The 18606-nt window shown below is 38.5% G+C and overlaps 1 protein-coding gene across 3 annotated transcripts in view; it reads right to left on the bottom strand.

The window, feature by feature from the left end:
- Positions 1–18606, bottom strand: part of ATAD2B (ATPase family AAA domain containing 2B) — a 121642-nt gene that overhangs the window by 73519 nt on the left and 29517 nt on the right. For all 3 annotated transcript variants that reach the window (XM_047782555.1, XM_047782556.1, XM_047782557.1), the window contains exons 7-12: positions 15985–16101; positions 13185–13260; positions 11370–11468; positions 7615–7726; positions 5822–5937; positions 4421–4595 (exon numbers count right to left, since the gene is read on the bottom strand). In XM_047782555.1, the coding sequence (XP_047638511.1) occupies positions 4421–4595; positions 5822–5937; positions 7615–7726; positions 11370–11468; positions 13185–13260; positions 15985–16101 (695 nt within the window). The remainder of the gene's footprint in view (positions 1–4420; positions 4596–5821; positions 5938–7614; positions 7727–11369; positions 11469–13184; positions 13261–15984; positions 16102–18606) is intronic.

The raw sequence follows: 18606 nt of genomic DNA, 5'->3' as shown, positions 1-18606 counted from the left end.
CTAGTATAAAAAGAAAACAAACAGTATTACATTAATTTTCATTTTTAATTACTGTATTTTCTTAATAGGCAACATAAGGAAATGGTACAACATGCAGCAGGTAAAAAAAGACTATACACTAAAAAGTAAAGCTTGGAGTTCCCGTCGTGGCTCAGCAGAAACGAATCCAACTAGGAACCATGAGGTTGCGGGTTCGATCCCTGGCCTCACCGGGTTAAGGATCTGGCGTTGCTGTGAGCTGTGGTGTAGGTCGCAGACATGGCTTGGATCTGGCATTGCTGTGGCTCTGGTGTAGGCTGGTGGCTAGAGCTCCGATTGGACCCCTAGCCTGGGAATCTCCATATGCAGCAGGTGCAGTCCTCCAAAGACAAAAAGACAAAAAAAATAAAATAAAATAAAAATAAAAAGGAAAGCTCCTTACCACTCCAGTCCCCAACCACAAGGTCCTCTCCCAATAGGCAACTACTATTTTCAGTTTGTTTATTCTCCCACATAAACATTTATACACATAAACAGGAATATATTTTACACACTATTTTATTTAATGTATTTAAACAGATTATATGCATTGCTTTTATCACTTAACACAGCCTATTTTATGTAACAATATATTTTAATCAGCTTCCACCATTTTTTTTTAATGGCCACACCTGCAGCATATAAAAGTCCAGGGCCAGGGATATAATCTGAACCGTAACTGAGAACTATGCCGCTGCTGCTGCTGCTACTACAGCAACAACACCAGATCCTTTAGCCCATTGCTCTGGGCCAGGGATTGAACCCACACCTGAGGAGCAATGAACCACAGCAGGAACTCTCAAGACCCGCTTCATTTTTTAACAGCTACAAAATTCCCCACAGTATGGATGTGTCATAATTAGACCAGTATCCTACTCGTGGACATTTAAGATGCTCTCAAAATTTTCCTATTAAAAACAATGCTTGAATAAATATCTGTGTACACATAACATTCCACATGAGTATAACTATATCAACATAAAAAATTCTACAAGTGGAACTACTGGTTCAAAAGGCATAAGTCATTTCTAATTTTTTTTTTTTTTTGGTCTTTTTCTGATTTCTTGAGCCGCTCCTGCGGCATATGGAGGTTCCCAGGCTAGGGGTCGAATCAGAGCTGTAGCCACCAGCCTATGCCAGAACCACAGCAACGCAGGATCCGAGCCTCGTCTGTGACCCATGCCACAGCTCACAGCAACGCCAGATCCCCAACCCACTGGGCAAGGCCAGGGATTGAACCCTAAACCTCACAGTTCCCTGTCAGATTCGTCAACCACTGCGCCACGACGGGAACTCCTCATTTCTAACTTAGATATTTGCAAATTGCTTTCCATTGATATACCAATTTACCTTTCTTACCAGAAATATTTTAGATGGCCAACAGTAATCAGACTTCTTGTTCCTGACTTTTTTCTTTTTTTTTTTTTTTGGCTTTTTAGGGCCACACCTGTGGCACATGGAAGTTCCCACGCTTAACCCTCTAAGCCGCAATAGGATTTGCCTTGACTAACTTTCGAATAAAGAATGTTATCTCATTTTCATTCTAATTCTTTCACATTTAGTGTTATTTTTCTCACTAAATTTAGATCTAACCAGGAATTTAAGATAAATAAACAGTAGATTACAAATAAAAACTCTTTGTAATGTAATTTCCTCAAATAAAAAGTTTCTTTTTATTTCAAAATTACTTAGAGCAAATACTTAGTTGATAGGAAGGTCAGCTTACTAAAATACAAATTTTTCATTTCTCCTTTACTGATAATGCTATTCATTAAACTTCCAGGGTTTTCTAATAATTTTTTTTTTTATTTTTAGGCTGCACCCAGAGCAGATGAAAGTTCCCAGACTAGGGGGTCAAATAAGACACTGCAGCCACCGGCTTAAACCACAGCCACAGCAACACCAGATCCAAGTTTGTGGTAATGCCAGCTCCTTAATCTACTGGGTGAATCCAGAGATCGAAACCGCATGCTCGTGGATACTTGTTTGATTCTTAATCCACTGAGCCACAACAGGAGCGCCTAATAAATTTTTTTTTTTTTTTTGGTCTTTTTGTCTTTTTAGGGCTGCACCCGCATCATATGGAGGTTCCCAGGCTAGGGGTCTAATCAGAGCTATAGCTGCCGGCCTACACCAGAGCCACAGCAACACCAGATCCAAGCCACATCTGCGACCTACACCACAGCTCATGGCAACACCGGGTCCTTAACCCACTGAGCGAGGCCAGAGATCAAACCCACAATCTTATGGTTCCTAGCCAGATTAGCCTCCACTGCGCCAAGACTGAAACTCTACCTCCTAATAATTTTAAATAAAAGACAATTCAACCACAAAACTTAGGTTTCAGAAAACACTTTCTAAGACTAGAATTATGTAATAAGAGAGAAAGAGCAAAGGGTTTTTTTGGCCACATCCAAGGCATTAGGAAGCTCCTGGGCCAGGGATCCAACCCAAGCCATAGCAGTGACCCAAGCCACAGTAATGACAACAACAGATTCTTAACCATGAGGCCACCAGGAAACCCCAAAGAGTAAAGATTTAATTATTACTCTTACACACATGAAACGCACACCTCTTTTTTACAACTACAGCCTCACATAATTACAAAAAGGAAGTATAGTATATTTAATGCCAATCATTGTGATAAGCATTTCAGAGTTGATCTGGCATAGGCCGGCAGGTATAGCTCCGATTAGACCCCTAGTCTGGGAACCTCATATGCCAAGGGTGCACCCCTAGAAAAGACAAAAGACAAAAAAAAAAGAGAGAGAGAGAGAGAGAGAAGCAGTTTCTGCTGACCAATGGGTAAAAGACAAGTGTGCAGACACCATTAAGAAAACCAGAGCAAGAAGTTCCCTGTGTGCCTCAGTGGGTTGAATCTAAACTCTTATCTATGAGGACGCAGGTTCTGTCCCTGACTCCACTTGGAATCTGGCGGGTGGCACAGATCACAGATTTGGCTCAGATGTGGCTGTGATATAGGCCAGCAGCTGCAGCTCCAAACTGGTATCTACACAAACAGGTTTTTACTTTATTCTTCTTTCTAGGTCTATTATCTAGAACACAGCAGGTTTTTTTGTTTTGTTTTTCTCATTTTACTCAATGAATTTATTACATTTATAGTTGTACAATGATCACCACAATCCAATTCTATAGCATTTCCATCCCAAACCCCTAGCACATCTCCCACCCCCCAAACGGTCTCCTTTGGAAACCCTAAGTTTTTCAATAAAACACAGCAGTTTAATATTAATAGTAACTAAAAATAATATTTGATGTTCTTTACCAATTGCAAAGTGATACATATCAACTCAAATGGGTATTCAACAAATGCTCGTTGAAAGCATTTTTTAAATTTCATGTGAATTTCTTTAGACATAACAAAATATAAATTTCATTGCCAAGCATGAATGACTTTTTTCAGTAGCTCAAACAATTAAAAGTGAGTTTACATCAGGACTAATTTTTCAGGGCATGGGCTGTGTCCATGGCAAAAATTTCACTTTGCTGAGTCCTCAGGAAGTTCCCAGGCCAGGTATCAAACCTACACTTCAGCAGTGACTCAAGCTTCTGCAGTGACAACATTGGATGCTTAACCCATTGCACCACAAGAGAACTCCAGGACTATTTTTTTTTTTTCTCTCTCTTTTAGGGCCGCACTTGAGGCATATGGAAGTTCCCAGGCTAGAGGCCAAATCAGAGCTGCAGCTGCTGGCCTATACCACAGCCACAGCAATGCCAGATTGGAGCCACACTGGCAAACTACACCACAGCTCATGGCAACGCCGGATCCTTAACCCACTGAGTGGGGCCAGGGATCAAAGCCACATCCTCATGGATATAGTTGGGTTCATTACCAATGAACCATAACAGGAACTCCCAGGACTGATTTTATAAGTGATTATACGTTTTATTTTTAAAGTTACCATTATAGATAAATAGTAAAGACATTATATATTATATTCACTCACCTTACCCTGCCTCTTAAAAGGACTGATTTATTACTGAATTCTTCCAACACCCTATTTAGAAGTCATGAAAATAAGTAACATACTGCTTTGTGAACTGTCTTTCATAGATATTTAACTTTTCACACTTGTTCTATTTCCTCGGCTAGATTATAATACAGAAATATATACATTATATCCAGAGTTCTCAAAAGCACTTAACATGGTACTATATGCCTAGGAGCCATCTCAATAAATATTTTGTGAATCATCTTAAATTAGTACGAGTGAAACTGTTATTGAATACCTCTAAGGCATACAAATTCAAATACTGATCCTAAATTTAACATAGTGATTGGAAAATATACCTTGTCGTGAACAATTTGTATTTATAGACTAAACATATTATTAAGTATTTTAAAGAAGATAGTCTCATATTAGCTGACTTTACTTACCTGATCAAAAAGAAGCCGAAGCTGCCGCTCAGATTCACCAACCCATTTACTCAGACAGTCTGCTCCTTTTCTCATAAAAAAAGCCACCTTTTTGTCTCCTTGACTGCACTCATTAGCTAACGCTCTGGCAACCAAGGTTTTACCTGTGCCAGGAGGGCCATAAAATAAGCAGCCCCTAGAGGAATAAAGAATCAATGAAAGTAAATTAATGTTACCATGACCACTAATAACCAATATAAAAGCATGCACTTTCCATACAATTTTGTATTATTATAATTACTAGACACTGATAAAGCTTTCTGTAGTATACAGAAAAAAAATTTCACTTTGCTGAGTCCTCAGGATGTTCTCAAAGCACCAAGCTTTGGTAGACAAAAAATAGTTCAATGAGAGTAGAGAGTAATTTGGCAAAAAATCAAAATTTTAAAGGTGTCTTCCCTGTGACCCAGAAATTTCACATTTTAGAATACATCAATATAGAAATGCTTAAAAGAATGTTATAGATTTTTTAAAAGCCTAAATAATCTATCTACTAATAAGGCACAGATAAATACACTGTACAACTATAATTTAAACATTACTATGATGTCAAAAATAATAATACATACACACATTATTGACATGGCAAAGTGTCTATAATATATTGTAGAGGGAAAAATGAAAAGTTACATAAGGGTATACTGAATAATCTCTTTTACATTAAATATTTATATGTGCATAATAACATAGGCAAAATAGGAGTTTCCCAGCAGAAACGAATCCAACTAGGAACCATGAGGTTGAGGATTCGATCCCTGGCCTCACTCAATGGGTTAAGGATCAGGCATTGCTGTGAGCTGCGGTGTAGCTCGAAGATGCAGCTTGGATCCCTCGTTGCTGTGGCTGTGGCATAGGCCGACAGCTGTAGCTCTGATTAGACCCCTAGCCTGGGAACCTCCATATGCTGCTGATGAGGCCCTAAAAAGCAAAAATAATAATAACAATATAGGCAAAATATAAACCTAATACATGTATATATGTATAAAAGAAAGTTTTAAAGAATATAAACATTGTTCATCCACTCGTATATTCAAGGCCTGCATAAAGAATGTCATCGTGGAGTTCTGGGGTGGCTCAGCAGGTTGAAGATCCAGCACTGTCACTGTACGCAGTGGATGCAGCCACCCCCCCCCCCAAAAAAAAAAAAACTCATCTTGTGTCTGACCCTTAAATGCTAAAATATAAACTTAAAGGACACATTTGTACCACAACCTTTGATCCCTAAATAATAATACACTGTTGCTAATTCTCATTGCTATAACACATCAAATAAATATGTAAGATATATTTACAATCACTTACTAATTGAAATTTGATAAATTAACAGTAATAATAATAATAAACATCTAGAACATTGCTTACCTTGGAGGCTGAATTTTAAATTTTTCGAAAATTTCTGGATATAAGAGTGGGAATACCACCATTTCTTTTAGTGCGTGAATATGATGGCTCAATCCACCTATGCTATCAAACCGCACCTTGAAAAGAAGGGGAAAAGTGTAACATAAAATAATTTTAACTGTTTATAGATTTCTTTTTAATTTATAAGATAATCTTATGACTCAGAATACATGCCTTCTGCTAGAACTGAAGTTTAAACAGAGAATTCACATATAAAGTTAAAGTTGAAAATACTATACTTTGGAGTTCCCATTGTGGCTCTTCATGTTAAGAACCTGACTAGTATCCATGAGGATGCAGGTTCAATCCCTGTCCTCACTCAGGGCTTAAGGATCTGGCGTTGCCACAAGCTGCAGTGTAGGTGGCAGATGTGGCTCGGTCACAGGTGCAGCCTTAAAAGAAAATAAAAAAATATATGCTTTTAGGGAATGTATATATGTGTATGACTGGGTCGCTTTGCTGTACAGCAGAAACTAACACAACATTGGAAATCAACTATACTTTAATTTGTAAAAAAAAAAATTTAAAGAAAAAGTCCAACAATAAAAAACGAGTCGAAAAATAAAGTTGGCAGTAAATTCAAGTTTACATTTCAACTCAGCCAAAGAACGCTATCATTTTTTAATCTCTGTGTAAGTAAGGGCCAGGATTATTGGCCTAATTCTTTAATGGATATCAACAGGAGATATTATATTGTATTTACACTCTAATAATTTGAATGCTTTTCAAAATACCATCTATCACACGTGTTCACAGCAGGGGCAATATGGTCCCCATGGGGGCAAAATTTGGTTCAGGAGTAAGGTGAAAAAAACCTTAGCTATTACAATGATTTGTGATCCTCCAAAGGTCAACTTTACCTGAGAAAATCTTATTCTTTAATATTAATTTATCTAGCTGGAGAGAAATTTAATTTTTCTCTTTAGGAGACAACAATGAAAAAAAATGGTTTCAGAAACACTGACCTATCAGAAGAAACAAGAGAGTTTTTTTTTCTCCTAGTCACATCAGTTTAAATATCTAAACAACATTGTAAAAATTATACAGAAAAAAGTGCTCAAAAGAAATACGATAGAAATATGACTAGAAAAAAACAAACTAGAAAAATACGGAATTTAAAAAATAAAAACACTCTAAGAGGAGCTAATTTATCTTATAGATAATTTCAAATTTTAGGAGTTAATAGATGCAAACTATTGCATTTAGAATGGATACCAATGAGATCCTGCTAATAGCACTGGGAACTATATCTTTTACTTGTGATGGAGCATGATGTAGGATAACGTGAGAAAAAGAATGTATATACATGTGTGACTGGGTCACTTTGTCGTACAGTAGAAAACTGACAGAACACTGTAAGCCGACTATAATGGAAAAAATAAAAATCATTAAAAATAACAATAATTTCAAATTTTAAAGAAATAGGTTATTCTAACTGACTGGTAGAGACATCTAAAGATAAGACTCAAGGTAGTTCCTGTTGTGGCTCAGCAGAAATGAATCCAACTAGTATCCATGAGGATGCAGGTTCGATCCCTGGCCTCGCTCAGTGGGTTAAGGATCTGGTGTTGCCATGAGCTGTGGTGTAGGTCAAAGACACAACTCGGATCTGGCGTGGCTGTGGCTGTGGCAAAGGCCAGTGGCTATAGCTCCAATTAGACTCCTAGCCTGGGAATGTCCATATGCTGCAGGTGCGGCCCTAAAAAGCCAAAAAAAAAAAAAAAAAAAGCTACTTCTAGAAAAACAAAACTTACTGATTTATCAATGTTCATTGGATCAACATCAGCCAAGCTTGCACCCACTTTAACACGTTCTCGGAGAATACCACTAGCTAAATCTTCTGCTCTTAAGTTCATAGGCAAACATCTGAAATTCACAAAAATTCAAGTAGATAGCATTAAAAGTTTCATAATCTTAATGTCATAATAAGTTTAAATCTTTGACGTATTTTCATCTTTCTTTTTCTCATAACTCTTTTTTTTTTTTGCTTTTTAGGGCCGCACCCACAGCATATGCAGATTCCCAGGCTAGGAGTTTAATTGGACTATAGCTGCCGGCCTATACCACAGCTGCAGCTATGCCAGATCCAAGCCTCATCTGTAACCTACACCACAGCTCATGGCAACGTGGGATCCTTAACCCACTGAGCAAGGCCAGGGATCGAACCCTCAACCTCATGGTTCCTAATCAGATTCATTTCCATTGCCCAGGATGGGAACTCCTCATAACACTTAGTTTTAAACTACCTTTCCTAAATTCTTTTCAACAGACCAGAAATAAATTTACTCACTAGATAAAGCAAGTAAAAATCATATTCTTTTTGTTCAAAGAGCCCAATCTATTCCAAATTAGAAAGTTAACAAACTGATAATTCCATATTATCCAAGTATAAAATAAAAACAGACTTACTATATGTACTATAATATATGGCATTAAATGAACTCAAGCTTTATTATAATATTTAAATTCATTCTCAGATATTATGTGGATGTGCCTACTCAGTTTACATGATTCAAGAAATTTCCTGGAGTTCCCCTACGGCACAGCAGGTTAATCCAATATTGTCACTGCAGTGACTTACTACACGCCTTGGATGAGGCCAAAGAAAAAAAAAAAAGAAATTTTGGGGATTTCCCATTGTGGCACAGTAGAAACAAATCCAACTAGTAACCACGAAGTTGTGGGTTGGATCTCTGGCTTTGTTCAGTGGGTAAAAGATCTGGTGTTGCCGTGAGCTGTGGTGTAGGTCACAGACGCAGCCAGATCTGGCATTTCTGTGGCTGTGGTGTAGGCCAGCAGCTGTAGCTTTGATTGGACCCCTAGCCTGGGAACCTCCATATGGTACAGGTGAGGCCCTAAATGGCACAAAAAAAAAAAAAAAGACATTTCTTGGAGTTCTCATTGTGGCTCAGCGGTAATGAATCCAACTAGTATCTGGGTTTGATCCATGAGGTTGCAGGTTTGATCCCTGGCCTTGCTCTATGGGTTAAAGATCCAGCATTGCTGTGAGCTGTGGTGTAGGTCAAAGATGTGGCTCGGATCCCAAGTTGCTGTGGCTGTAGTATAGGCCAGCAGCTACAGCTCTGATTTGACCCCTAGCCTGGGAACTTCCATATGCCACGGGCACAGCCCTAAAAGGAACAAAAAGAAAGAATGAAAAAAAGAAATTTCTTTGCCTTTTACTCAAGATAAACCAATTTAAGATCATACTTTGAGAATGAAGCTTTATCTTTTACATAACTACCTTAGAATAGATCTTTAGCTACCTAAAATCCTACACTAAATTATTTAATTTTCCTGAAGAAAATATAATCTACTTCCTCTTTTAACATTACATAAACACCAAAAGATGACATAAACAACAAAGGTATAATTTATATAACGAACTTATTTTCAGTGACCTTATTGAATCCTAACTTACTTTTAAAATATATTTGCAAAGCAGGTATCAGAATAGTTCAGAGTAAAGAAGCATAATATTCCTTTATTTAAACAGATTTTTCTGAGAGTTCCTGTTGTGGCGCAGCAGAAACAAATCTGACTAATATCAATGAGGTTGTGGGTTCGATCCCTGACCTCAGTGGGTTAAGGATCCAGTGTTGCCATGAGCTGTGACAACAGATGTGGCTTGGATTCTGCATTGCTGCAGCTGTGCTGTAGGCTGGGAGCTGCAGCTCCGATTTGACCTCTAGCCTGGGAATCTCCATACACCGTGGGAGTGGCCCTGAAAAAAAAAAAAAAAATTTCTGGAGTTGCCTGGTGGCTCAGCAGGTTAAGGATCCAGCATTGTCACTGCTGTGCCTTGGGCTGCAGCTGTGACATGGGTTGGATCCCTGCCTCAGGAACTTCCACATGCCACAGGAATGGCCAAAAATAAAATAAAAACAAAATAAAGTAAAATAAACATGGATTTTTCTCTTATATTTTCTTTCTATCATCCACATGAGGAACTTTTCTCAGCATACAATCTACAATCTAGCTCTACCCAAACTTGTTTCCAAGACCAACTAACTGAAAAGTTGGTATTTCTGAAGTAGATATATTGCCAAGTTATAGAAATGTCTTGCTAAATGTAAAATTTCTAAATAATTTACTTTTAGTATTACAAATATAAGCTACAAAATTAACTTAAATTTTAAAGAATAAACTATTATTCAATGTTTTAATTACTTGCTAGACAAAATACTGATTCTCTCCTCCACTGAAAATGACTTAAAGAAAAGACTTTAGGAGTTCCCGTTGTGGCGCAGTGGTTAACGAATCCGACTAGGAACCATGAGGTTGCGGGTTCGGTCCCTGCCCTTGCTCAGTGGGTTAACGATCCGGTGTTGCTGTGAGCTGTGGTGTAGGTTGCAGACGCGGCTCGGATCCCGCGTTGCTGTGGCTCTGGTGTAGGCCGGTGGCTACAGCTCCGATTCAACCCCTAGCCTGGGAACCTCCATATGCCGAGGGAGCGGCCCAAGAAATAGCAATAACAGCAACAAAAAGACAAAAAAGACAAAAAAAAAAGAAAAGATTTTAGTGAGCCATGCAGTAATCAGAGTCATTTACCCTAGTTAAGAAAAGATCACCAGAGGCACTCATTAAAACAAAACCAAAACAAATTTTCCAACAAAATCCAAAGACTCATGAAATAATTCTATCAGAAACCAAATCTTACTCTGAGTATTGCAATCATTTTAACACCTAAAATCAGCCTCATTAAATGGATCTGGTTTAGAGGAGAGGTACTGACTATCATAGAAACTGGCCTCTTCCCATAGCTCTTCTCTACCTTCCCACACATTATTTCATTGAGTACTTACAAAGTAAGTAATTTATGAGAAATTCCCCAAGGTTAGATTTCCACTCCACGAATCACTACGGAAAAACCAAGCCAGTGTATTACTATAGTCTAAAATATGTGTTGAAAGAGTTTCCGCTGTGGCTCAGCAGTAACGAACCCAACTAGTATCCATGAGGACGAAGGTTTGATCGCTGGCCTCACTCAGTGGGTTAAGGATCTGGTGTTGCTGTGAGCTATGCTATAAGTCAAAGACGTAGCTCAAAACCCACATTGCTGTTGCTGTGGCATAGGCAGCTGCAGCTCTGATTTGACCCCTAGCCTGGGAACTTCCATACGCCACAGGTTTGGCCCTAGAAAGCAAAAAAAAAAAAAGGGTGTTGAAAAAAATAAATAAGTGTTGAATGTCACTGTTAGCAAAATGCTACTTCAGGTAATAATCCCATTCAAAAAGTTTAAACTGGAGTTCCCATCATGGCTCAGTGGTAACAAACCAGACTAGTATCCATGAGGATGCAAGTTCAATCCCTGGCCTCGCTCAGTGGGTTGGGGACCCAGTGTTGCCGTGAGCTGTGGTGTAGGCCAGCAGCTACATCTCTGATTTGACCCCTAGCCTGGGAACTTCCATTTGCCACAAGTGCCCCCCTAAAAAGCAAAAAAACCCAAAAAGTTTAAACTATTATTCCTTTTTTCTACCATGGAAATAACAATTAAAAGTTTACTAACCTATTTCTTGCTCTTGCCATACTCTTTGATTTCCTTCTTTCAAAGCGTTCTTCATCAGAAGAAGTTGTATCACTACTATGAATGGCATGCTTCTTTCTCCTATTAAATTAAAGAGAATGAAATCCCTAAAATCATTACAGTAGCAACAGCCTTTGAAAAACTCATTCTGAGCATCATATCTATTAGCTCAATGGAAAATACATCCACTCATTTATTCAGCAATTATTAATATGTTTGTACTCATGCAACTTATATCTAATGAGATACATATATGGTAAGTTCTACAGAGAAAAAAGAAAAATAGGAGGAGAAGGAGGCTAGAAACTTCTAACAGAGTAGTTCAGGAAAGCAACCAAGCAACAAATGTAATTTGCATCCAAATTGAGGACTATCTATAGATCAATAAATAACTTTGAGGAGTTCCCTTTGTGCCTCAGTGGTAACGAACTCAACTAATAACCACGAGGATATGGGTTCGATCCCTGGCCTCATTCAGTGGGTCAAGGACCTAGCACTGATGTGGCTGTGTTGTAGGTCAGCAGCTGCAGCTCTAACTGGACTCCTGGACTGGGAACTCCCATATGCCAAAAGTGCAGCCTCCAAAAAACAAAACAAAACAAAAATAATAAAAATATGTGTAAATAACATTGAAATCTTTTTTTTTTTTTTTTGCTATTTCTTTGGGCCGCTTTACTGTTCACAGGATATTTATTTATTTTGTCTTTTTGCTATTTCTTTGGGCCGCTTCCGCGGCATATGGAGATTCCCAGGCTAGGGGTCCAATCAGAGCTGTAGCCACAGGCCTACGCCAGAGCCACAGCAACGTGGGATCCGAGCCGCGTCTGCAACCTACACCACAGCTCACGGCAACGCCGGATCGTTAACCCACTGAGCAAGGGCAGGGACCGAACCTACAACCTCATGGTTCCTAGTCGGATTCGTTAACCACTGCGCCACGACGGGAACTCCTGAAATCTTATTAGAAAGGAGAGTTTGGGGTTTTTTTTTTTTCTCCTATTTTCCAGATACTAAAGAAAATAATACACTGGTTTACAAGGAAACAAGGGTTTCTGCTTTGCACTTAAGACATTTATATCCTATTGGAATTTTTTACAAGATGTAAGAAGTATTTTTGAAGAAAAAAACAACAAAACAGGTTATAATCAAAACTACTATGGAGGCATTCCTGTTGTGGCGCAATAGGATCAGTGTTGCCCTGGGAGCAATGGGACACAGGTTCAATCCCCAGCCCAGTACAGTAGGTTAAGGATCTGTCATTGCAGCAGCTGTGGCTTGGATGGCAACTGCAGCTCGGATCTGATCCCTGGCCCAGGAACTCCATATGTCGTAGGGCAGCCAAAAAAGAAAAAAACATAAATAAATAAAGTCTTTTGGGAGTTCCTACTGTGGAGCAGTGGGTTAAGAATCTGTCTGCACCAGCTCAGGTCATTGCAGAGGCAAGGGTTTGATCCCCAGCCCAGTGCAGTAGGTTAAAAGGATCCAGGATTGTCACAGCTGCAGTTCAGATTCAATCCCTGGCCCAGGAACTTCCCTATGCCCCAAGTGTGGCCATAAAATTTTAAAAATCAATAACTACTTCAGGCAAACTGGACCAAGAAGATAATAATCACATACATGGTAAAAACTACTAGTCACTAATTAAAGAAAGATGCTATTTAGTTCCTCATTGTCATATCATTAACACCATCAACACTTCGATTCCAATTGTATGGCCCTACACTATGTATTACTTAAAGGATATATCTAAATGATAAATGTAAATATTTCCTCCTTTCAAAAACCAACAAAACATACCTGATATGGCTTCTTCTTGCTGGAGATCTGTGAATATCAAACAGTGTACTTTCCCTCTTTTTTTGATGAGCTGGTACTTAAAGGGGAAAAAAAGGTAACAAATAACAAAATAAATTGGTAAATTAAGGCATTAAAGAATCAGGAATTACTTCTGTTAACCTTCTAAATAGAAGCTAGTTATGGAGTTCCTGTTGTGGTACAGTGGAAATGAATCCAACTAGTATCCCTGAGGATGGGGGTATGATCCCTGGTCTTGCTCAGTGGGTCAGGGATATGGCGTTGCTGTGAGCTATGGTGTACGTCGCAGCTCTGGAGTAGGCCAGCAGCTGCAGCTCCAATTCGACCCCTAGCCTGGGAACTTCCATAAGCCCTGGATGAGGCCCTAAAAAAAGGAAAAAAAAAAGGAAAGTTAAACAAACACCTGATCATAAAACCCAGCCATTCTACTCCTAAATGTTTATAAGAAAAATGAAACTATATGTCCAAAGACTTACACGATTATGTTCATAACGACATTATAATAGCCACACAATAAATATCAACAATCCAAATGTCCATCAGCAAGTGAATGGACTGCAGTTTCCTGGTGGCCTAGCGGTAGGATCAGGCATTGTCACTGCTGTGGCTCAGGTCACTGCTATGGCACAGATTTGATCCTTGGCCCAGGAACTTCCACATGCTATGGGTGGATGGATAAACAAATTGTGAGACTGCATACAATGGGACGCTACTTAGCAATAAAAAGGAACACACTACTGTTATATTCAACAACATGGATGTATTGTACAATTATTATGCTAAGTGAAAGAAGTCAGATCAAAAAGAGTATACACTGGGAGTTCCCATCGTGGCACAGTGGTTAACGAATCTGACTAGGAACCATGAGACTGCAGGCTCAATCCCTGGCCTTGCTCAGTGGGTTAAGGATCCAGCATTGCCATGAGCTGTGGTGTAGGTTGCAGATACGGCTCGGATCTGGCATTGCTGGGCTCTGGCATAGGCCGGTGGCAACAGCTCTGATTCGACCCCTAGCCTGGGAACCTCCATATGCCTCAGGAGCGGCCCTAGAAAAGGCAAAAAGATAAAAAAAAAAAAAAGTATACACTGTACATAAAATTCAAGAAAATGTAAACTAATCTATGGTGACAGAAAGCAGATCAGATCAATCACTGTCTGAGAGCAGTGGAAGGCAGAAGAAGGTAGGAATAGATTACAAACAGGCAGAACACAATGTAGGGGGGCTGATGAACACATTGTCTTGATTGTGATGACAGTTTCCTAGGTATATTCCTAAGGTGTTTCCAACTTGCCAAAGTGTACACATGAAATACATGCAATGGTAATGGACTACATATAAATTATACCTGACTAAAGCTTTAAAAAAAAAAAAAACCTAGAAAAGTGGTTCACAATCTTTTTCCTGCCCATACCTCCCCCATTATTAACAAGGCTATCTGAGACAGTGATTCCTAACTGGAATAGAAATATCTACATAGTTGGGCAAGCTACTAGTGAGGTAACTCTGTCCAGAGAATCAATCACTGTTTTACAGCAAAAGTGTTTGAATAGAACTATACAGGTTCTTCCTTGAAAACATTATGCTAAGTGAAAGAAGCTACACACAAAAGATCATATTCAGGCAAATCTATAGAGACAGAGAGTACCTTAGTGATTGCCAAGGGCTGGGGGAATGGAGTGCAGAAGTAATATAATGTTCTGGAACTAGAAAGTGGTGATGACTGCACACCCTTGTGAATATACTAAAAAGCAATAAATTGCACAGATTAAAAAATCACCAAAACCCAGGAAAAAATGGTGAATTTCATGATACTTGGATTATATTTCAATTTTTTTATCTTTTCAGGGTTGCATCCACAGCATGTGGAATTGGAGCTATGGCCGCTTGGCCTACACCTCAGCCACAGCAATGCCAGATCCAAGCCATGTCTACAACCTACACTGCCACTCACAGCAATGCCAGATCCTCAACCCACTGAGCAAAGCCAGGGATCGAACCCACATCCTCATGGATACCAGTGGGGTTCGTTACCACTGAGCCACAACAGGAACTCCTGAATTTTTTTTAATGGCCACACCTGTGGCATACGGAAATTCCCGAGCTAGGGACTTAAATCTGAGCCACAGCTGAGGAACACCAGATCCTTTAAGCCACTGTACCCAGCTGGCAATCAAACCTGCACCTTCGAAACAACCTGAGCCACTACAGTCAGTTTCTTAACCTACTGTGCCACAGCAGGAACTCCTATATTTGAAATTTTTTTTAATTGAAGGAATCAATACTGATGGAATTTCCCAAGAGCTGGGGAAAACAGTCAATGAAACATTGCTGTGGAACCGACTGCTTGCCATGAGATTTAATATCATTAAGATAAACTTTCCCCTTCTCAAGAAAAAAACAAAAACAAAACACAAACCTACATTACTGACCAAGCTGCATTTTGTGACTTTGAATAAATAACTTAAAGACTTGAAACATAGAGTAACTTACCCTAAAGAACTGCAAATGAAAGTACTCAATAAAATATAAAGTAATACAAAAAAGTATGAACAGTATTTATTATTAAATGTAAGGTTTTTTAAATAAAATTTACATGCTCTATGTAATTCTATGCTGTAATTATGTCCTTCACCTTAATTAGCTGTGTGTGTAAGTGGAAGTATATATAAGAACAGATGTACTAAACCTATAACAGATTTCACCTTTTAAATTCAGCAACACTAATTTTTTAAGAGATAAAGCAGAATATTCTACAAAAAAGAAAAAGTTAGAGTCTCTTACCTATTGGAGGTGCTTGGTATCGATCCACTGTTTTTCTTTGTCTCAAATTATATGGTCTATCATTTTCTTCTCCTTCTGCCTCTTCAACCTCTATATCTCCATCCTCCTCTTGAGATTCTAGTTTCCCACACACAAAAATAAAAATAAAAAACATTGTTTTTAATCCACAAGGATTGGTCTGCTCTAGAACTGAATATTCTTTTTTTTTTTTTTTGTCTTTTTGCCTTTTTCTAGGGCCACTCCCGTGACATATGGCAGTTCCCAGGCTAGGGGTTTAATCGAAGCTGTAGCCACTGGCCTACACCAAAGCCACAGCAACGCCAGATCCTTAACCCACTGAGCAAAGCCAGGGATCGAACCTGCAACTTCATGGTTCCTAGTCAGATTCATTAACCACTGAGCCATGACGGGAACCCCTAGAACTGAATATTCTTATTTTGTCTTTTACTCCTTCACTGCAAAGTGTCAACATTGTATTATACAGCATAAATCAATCCAATTAAAAATCAACCTAGATGTAAAAGAAAATGGCTTTATTACAAATAATAAAGTTCTCTGCTAAATAAATATATTTGAGCTCTTGATTTACCTATGACCTTTCAATCTTATGGTAGGATACCTTCGGTCATACAACATAATAATAGACGCTAACTCAAAATATTCCTACAACAAACTTCATCCAAAGCCCAATTAACCACTGAATAAGGTTAGTATTTACACAATACTTTATAGTTCAAAAAAATATGCTTCAAAGATAATTATTAATGTTACGGCAAAGGCAATTTTTTCGGCAGTATAATGGTTTGTTAGGCTTGTTGACAACAGGTAAAAATGAATTAGCTACATTTTGGCAGAAAAATTCAGGCAGAGATTGGGAGAAAGCATGAAGTAGATATCTGGGGCATTGGTAATAGTTTATTTCTTGACATAAGTCATCACTTTATGGTAATTCACCTATTTACACACTTAAAAATAAATTAGAAGGTACATAAAACCTAAAAGTGCTTGGGGGGTTTTGTTTTTTGGGGGATTTTTTTGGTTTTTGATTTGGCAGTGCTCAGGGCATGTGGAAGGTCCTGGGCCAAGGACTGAACACAAGCCACATCGAGTCTTTAACCACTAGGCCACCAGGGAACTCCCTAAAAGTTTATTTTTAAAAAGTGGTTGGCTATAGCTTTGATGTATCATCTATTTATACCTTAAAATAAAAGTCTGATGAAAATTTACAGGCTTATGGTCCCCACATTCAATGTACTTTATGATTAAATTTAAACAATAAGAATTGTCAATATAATAAATCATATTAAGGCACAGGAAAAATTTTAAAGCTGTTAGTGATGCAGTGTGAAATAGGAGCCTAGAAAGGCAAAGGACTTTACATTGCACTCATGACATTAGAAAGTTTATTCTAAGCTTTAAAAATGTTGGGAGTGCCCACTGGAGCACAGTGGATTATGGATCTGGCATTGCCGCAGCTGTGGCATAGGTGGCAGCTTGGGCATAGGTTGCAGCTGAAGCTTGGATTCAATCACTGCCCTAGGAACTTCCATATGCCATGGGTGCCGCCAAAAAAAAAAAAAAAAAGAGTTCATTATTAGGTTACGAGAAATCAGCAAATATAGCATTAACTAAATAACACCATAAATTATTTGTGTCCAAGTAAGTTTCTTAAATCTTCAGAAAAAATTACTTAAAAAAAAAATCTCCACAACAACGCATTATTTTTTACAAGAAGATTTTCTATATGGAAGATCTATATGGAACTCCACAGAAGTGTTCAGATAATGAAAAGACAAAAATCACATTACAAATCTGTCTCACCTATACAGATTTTCTCCAAAGGAAGCAATATAGAGGTTCTAGCTATTATAACATCTGATCGATAAAATACCTAAATTAGAAATATCATCTCTTTAAAACTCGTTAATATTAATTATCGAATTTAGAAACAAATCCATTTTTTTCATCTAAGCTATACAAATAGTAGAAACTAGTAAGATTTCCTAATAAAAATACAACTACTCTTGCATTTAGAGTAGACCAAATCTTCTAAAAGCTCATTTTAATTAAGAAGGGTAATTCCTACAGAATTAAATCCTACAAATGGTCATCAACTTATGGTCCATGGGGAAAACATGCTTTCATCTGTTCTCCAGGGGTACAGTCAGGATTCTTTTCTCTCTCTTTTTTTTTTTTTTTTGGCTGCACCCAAAGGATGTGAAAGCTCCCCAGACCAGGGATCAAATCTGTGCCACAGAAGACCTGAGCCACTGCAGTGACAATACCAGGTTCTTAACCCACTGAGCCACAAGGGAACTCCTTAGTCAGGGTTCTTCAATTCAGAACGGAGCAACACAACTCATTCCACTAGTATTAGCAGTGTTTCTTTCTCTTCATAATTTACTATTCCTTTGTTCATACCTAAATTTGAGACTCCAATAATCGGAGATTTAGAAGCTATATAAAGAGATGGCTATGGACATAGATTTCTAGTTAGAAGGTACCTATAGGAGTTCCCGTCATGGCGCAGGGGTTAACGAATCCGACTAGGAACCATGAGGTTGCGGGTTCGGTCCCTGCCTTTGCTCAGTGGGTTAACGATCCGGCGTTGCCGTGAGCTGT

The sequence above is a fragment of the Phacochoerus africanus genome, chromosome 5, assembly GCF_016906955.1.
Source record: "Phacochoerus africanus isolate WHEZ1 chromosome 5, ROS_Pafr_v1, whole genome shotgun sequence".
Lineage (NCBI taxonomy): Eukaryota > Metazoa > Chordata > Mammalia > Artiodactyla > Suidae > Phacochoerus > Phacochoerus africanus.
This window is presented reverse-complemented; position numbering and strand designations above follow the sequence as displayed.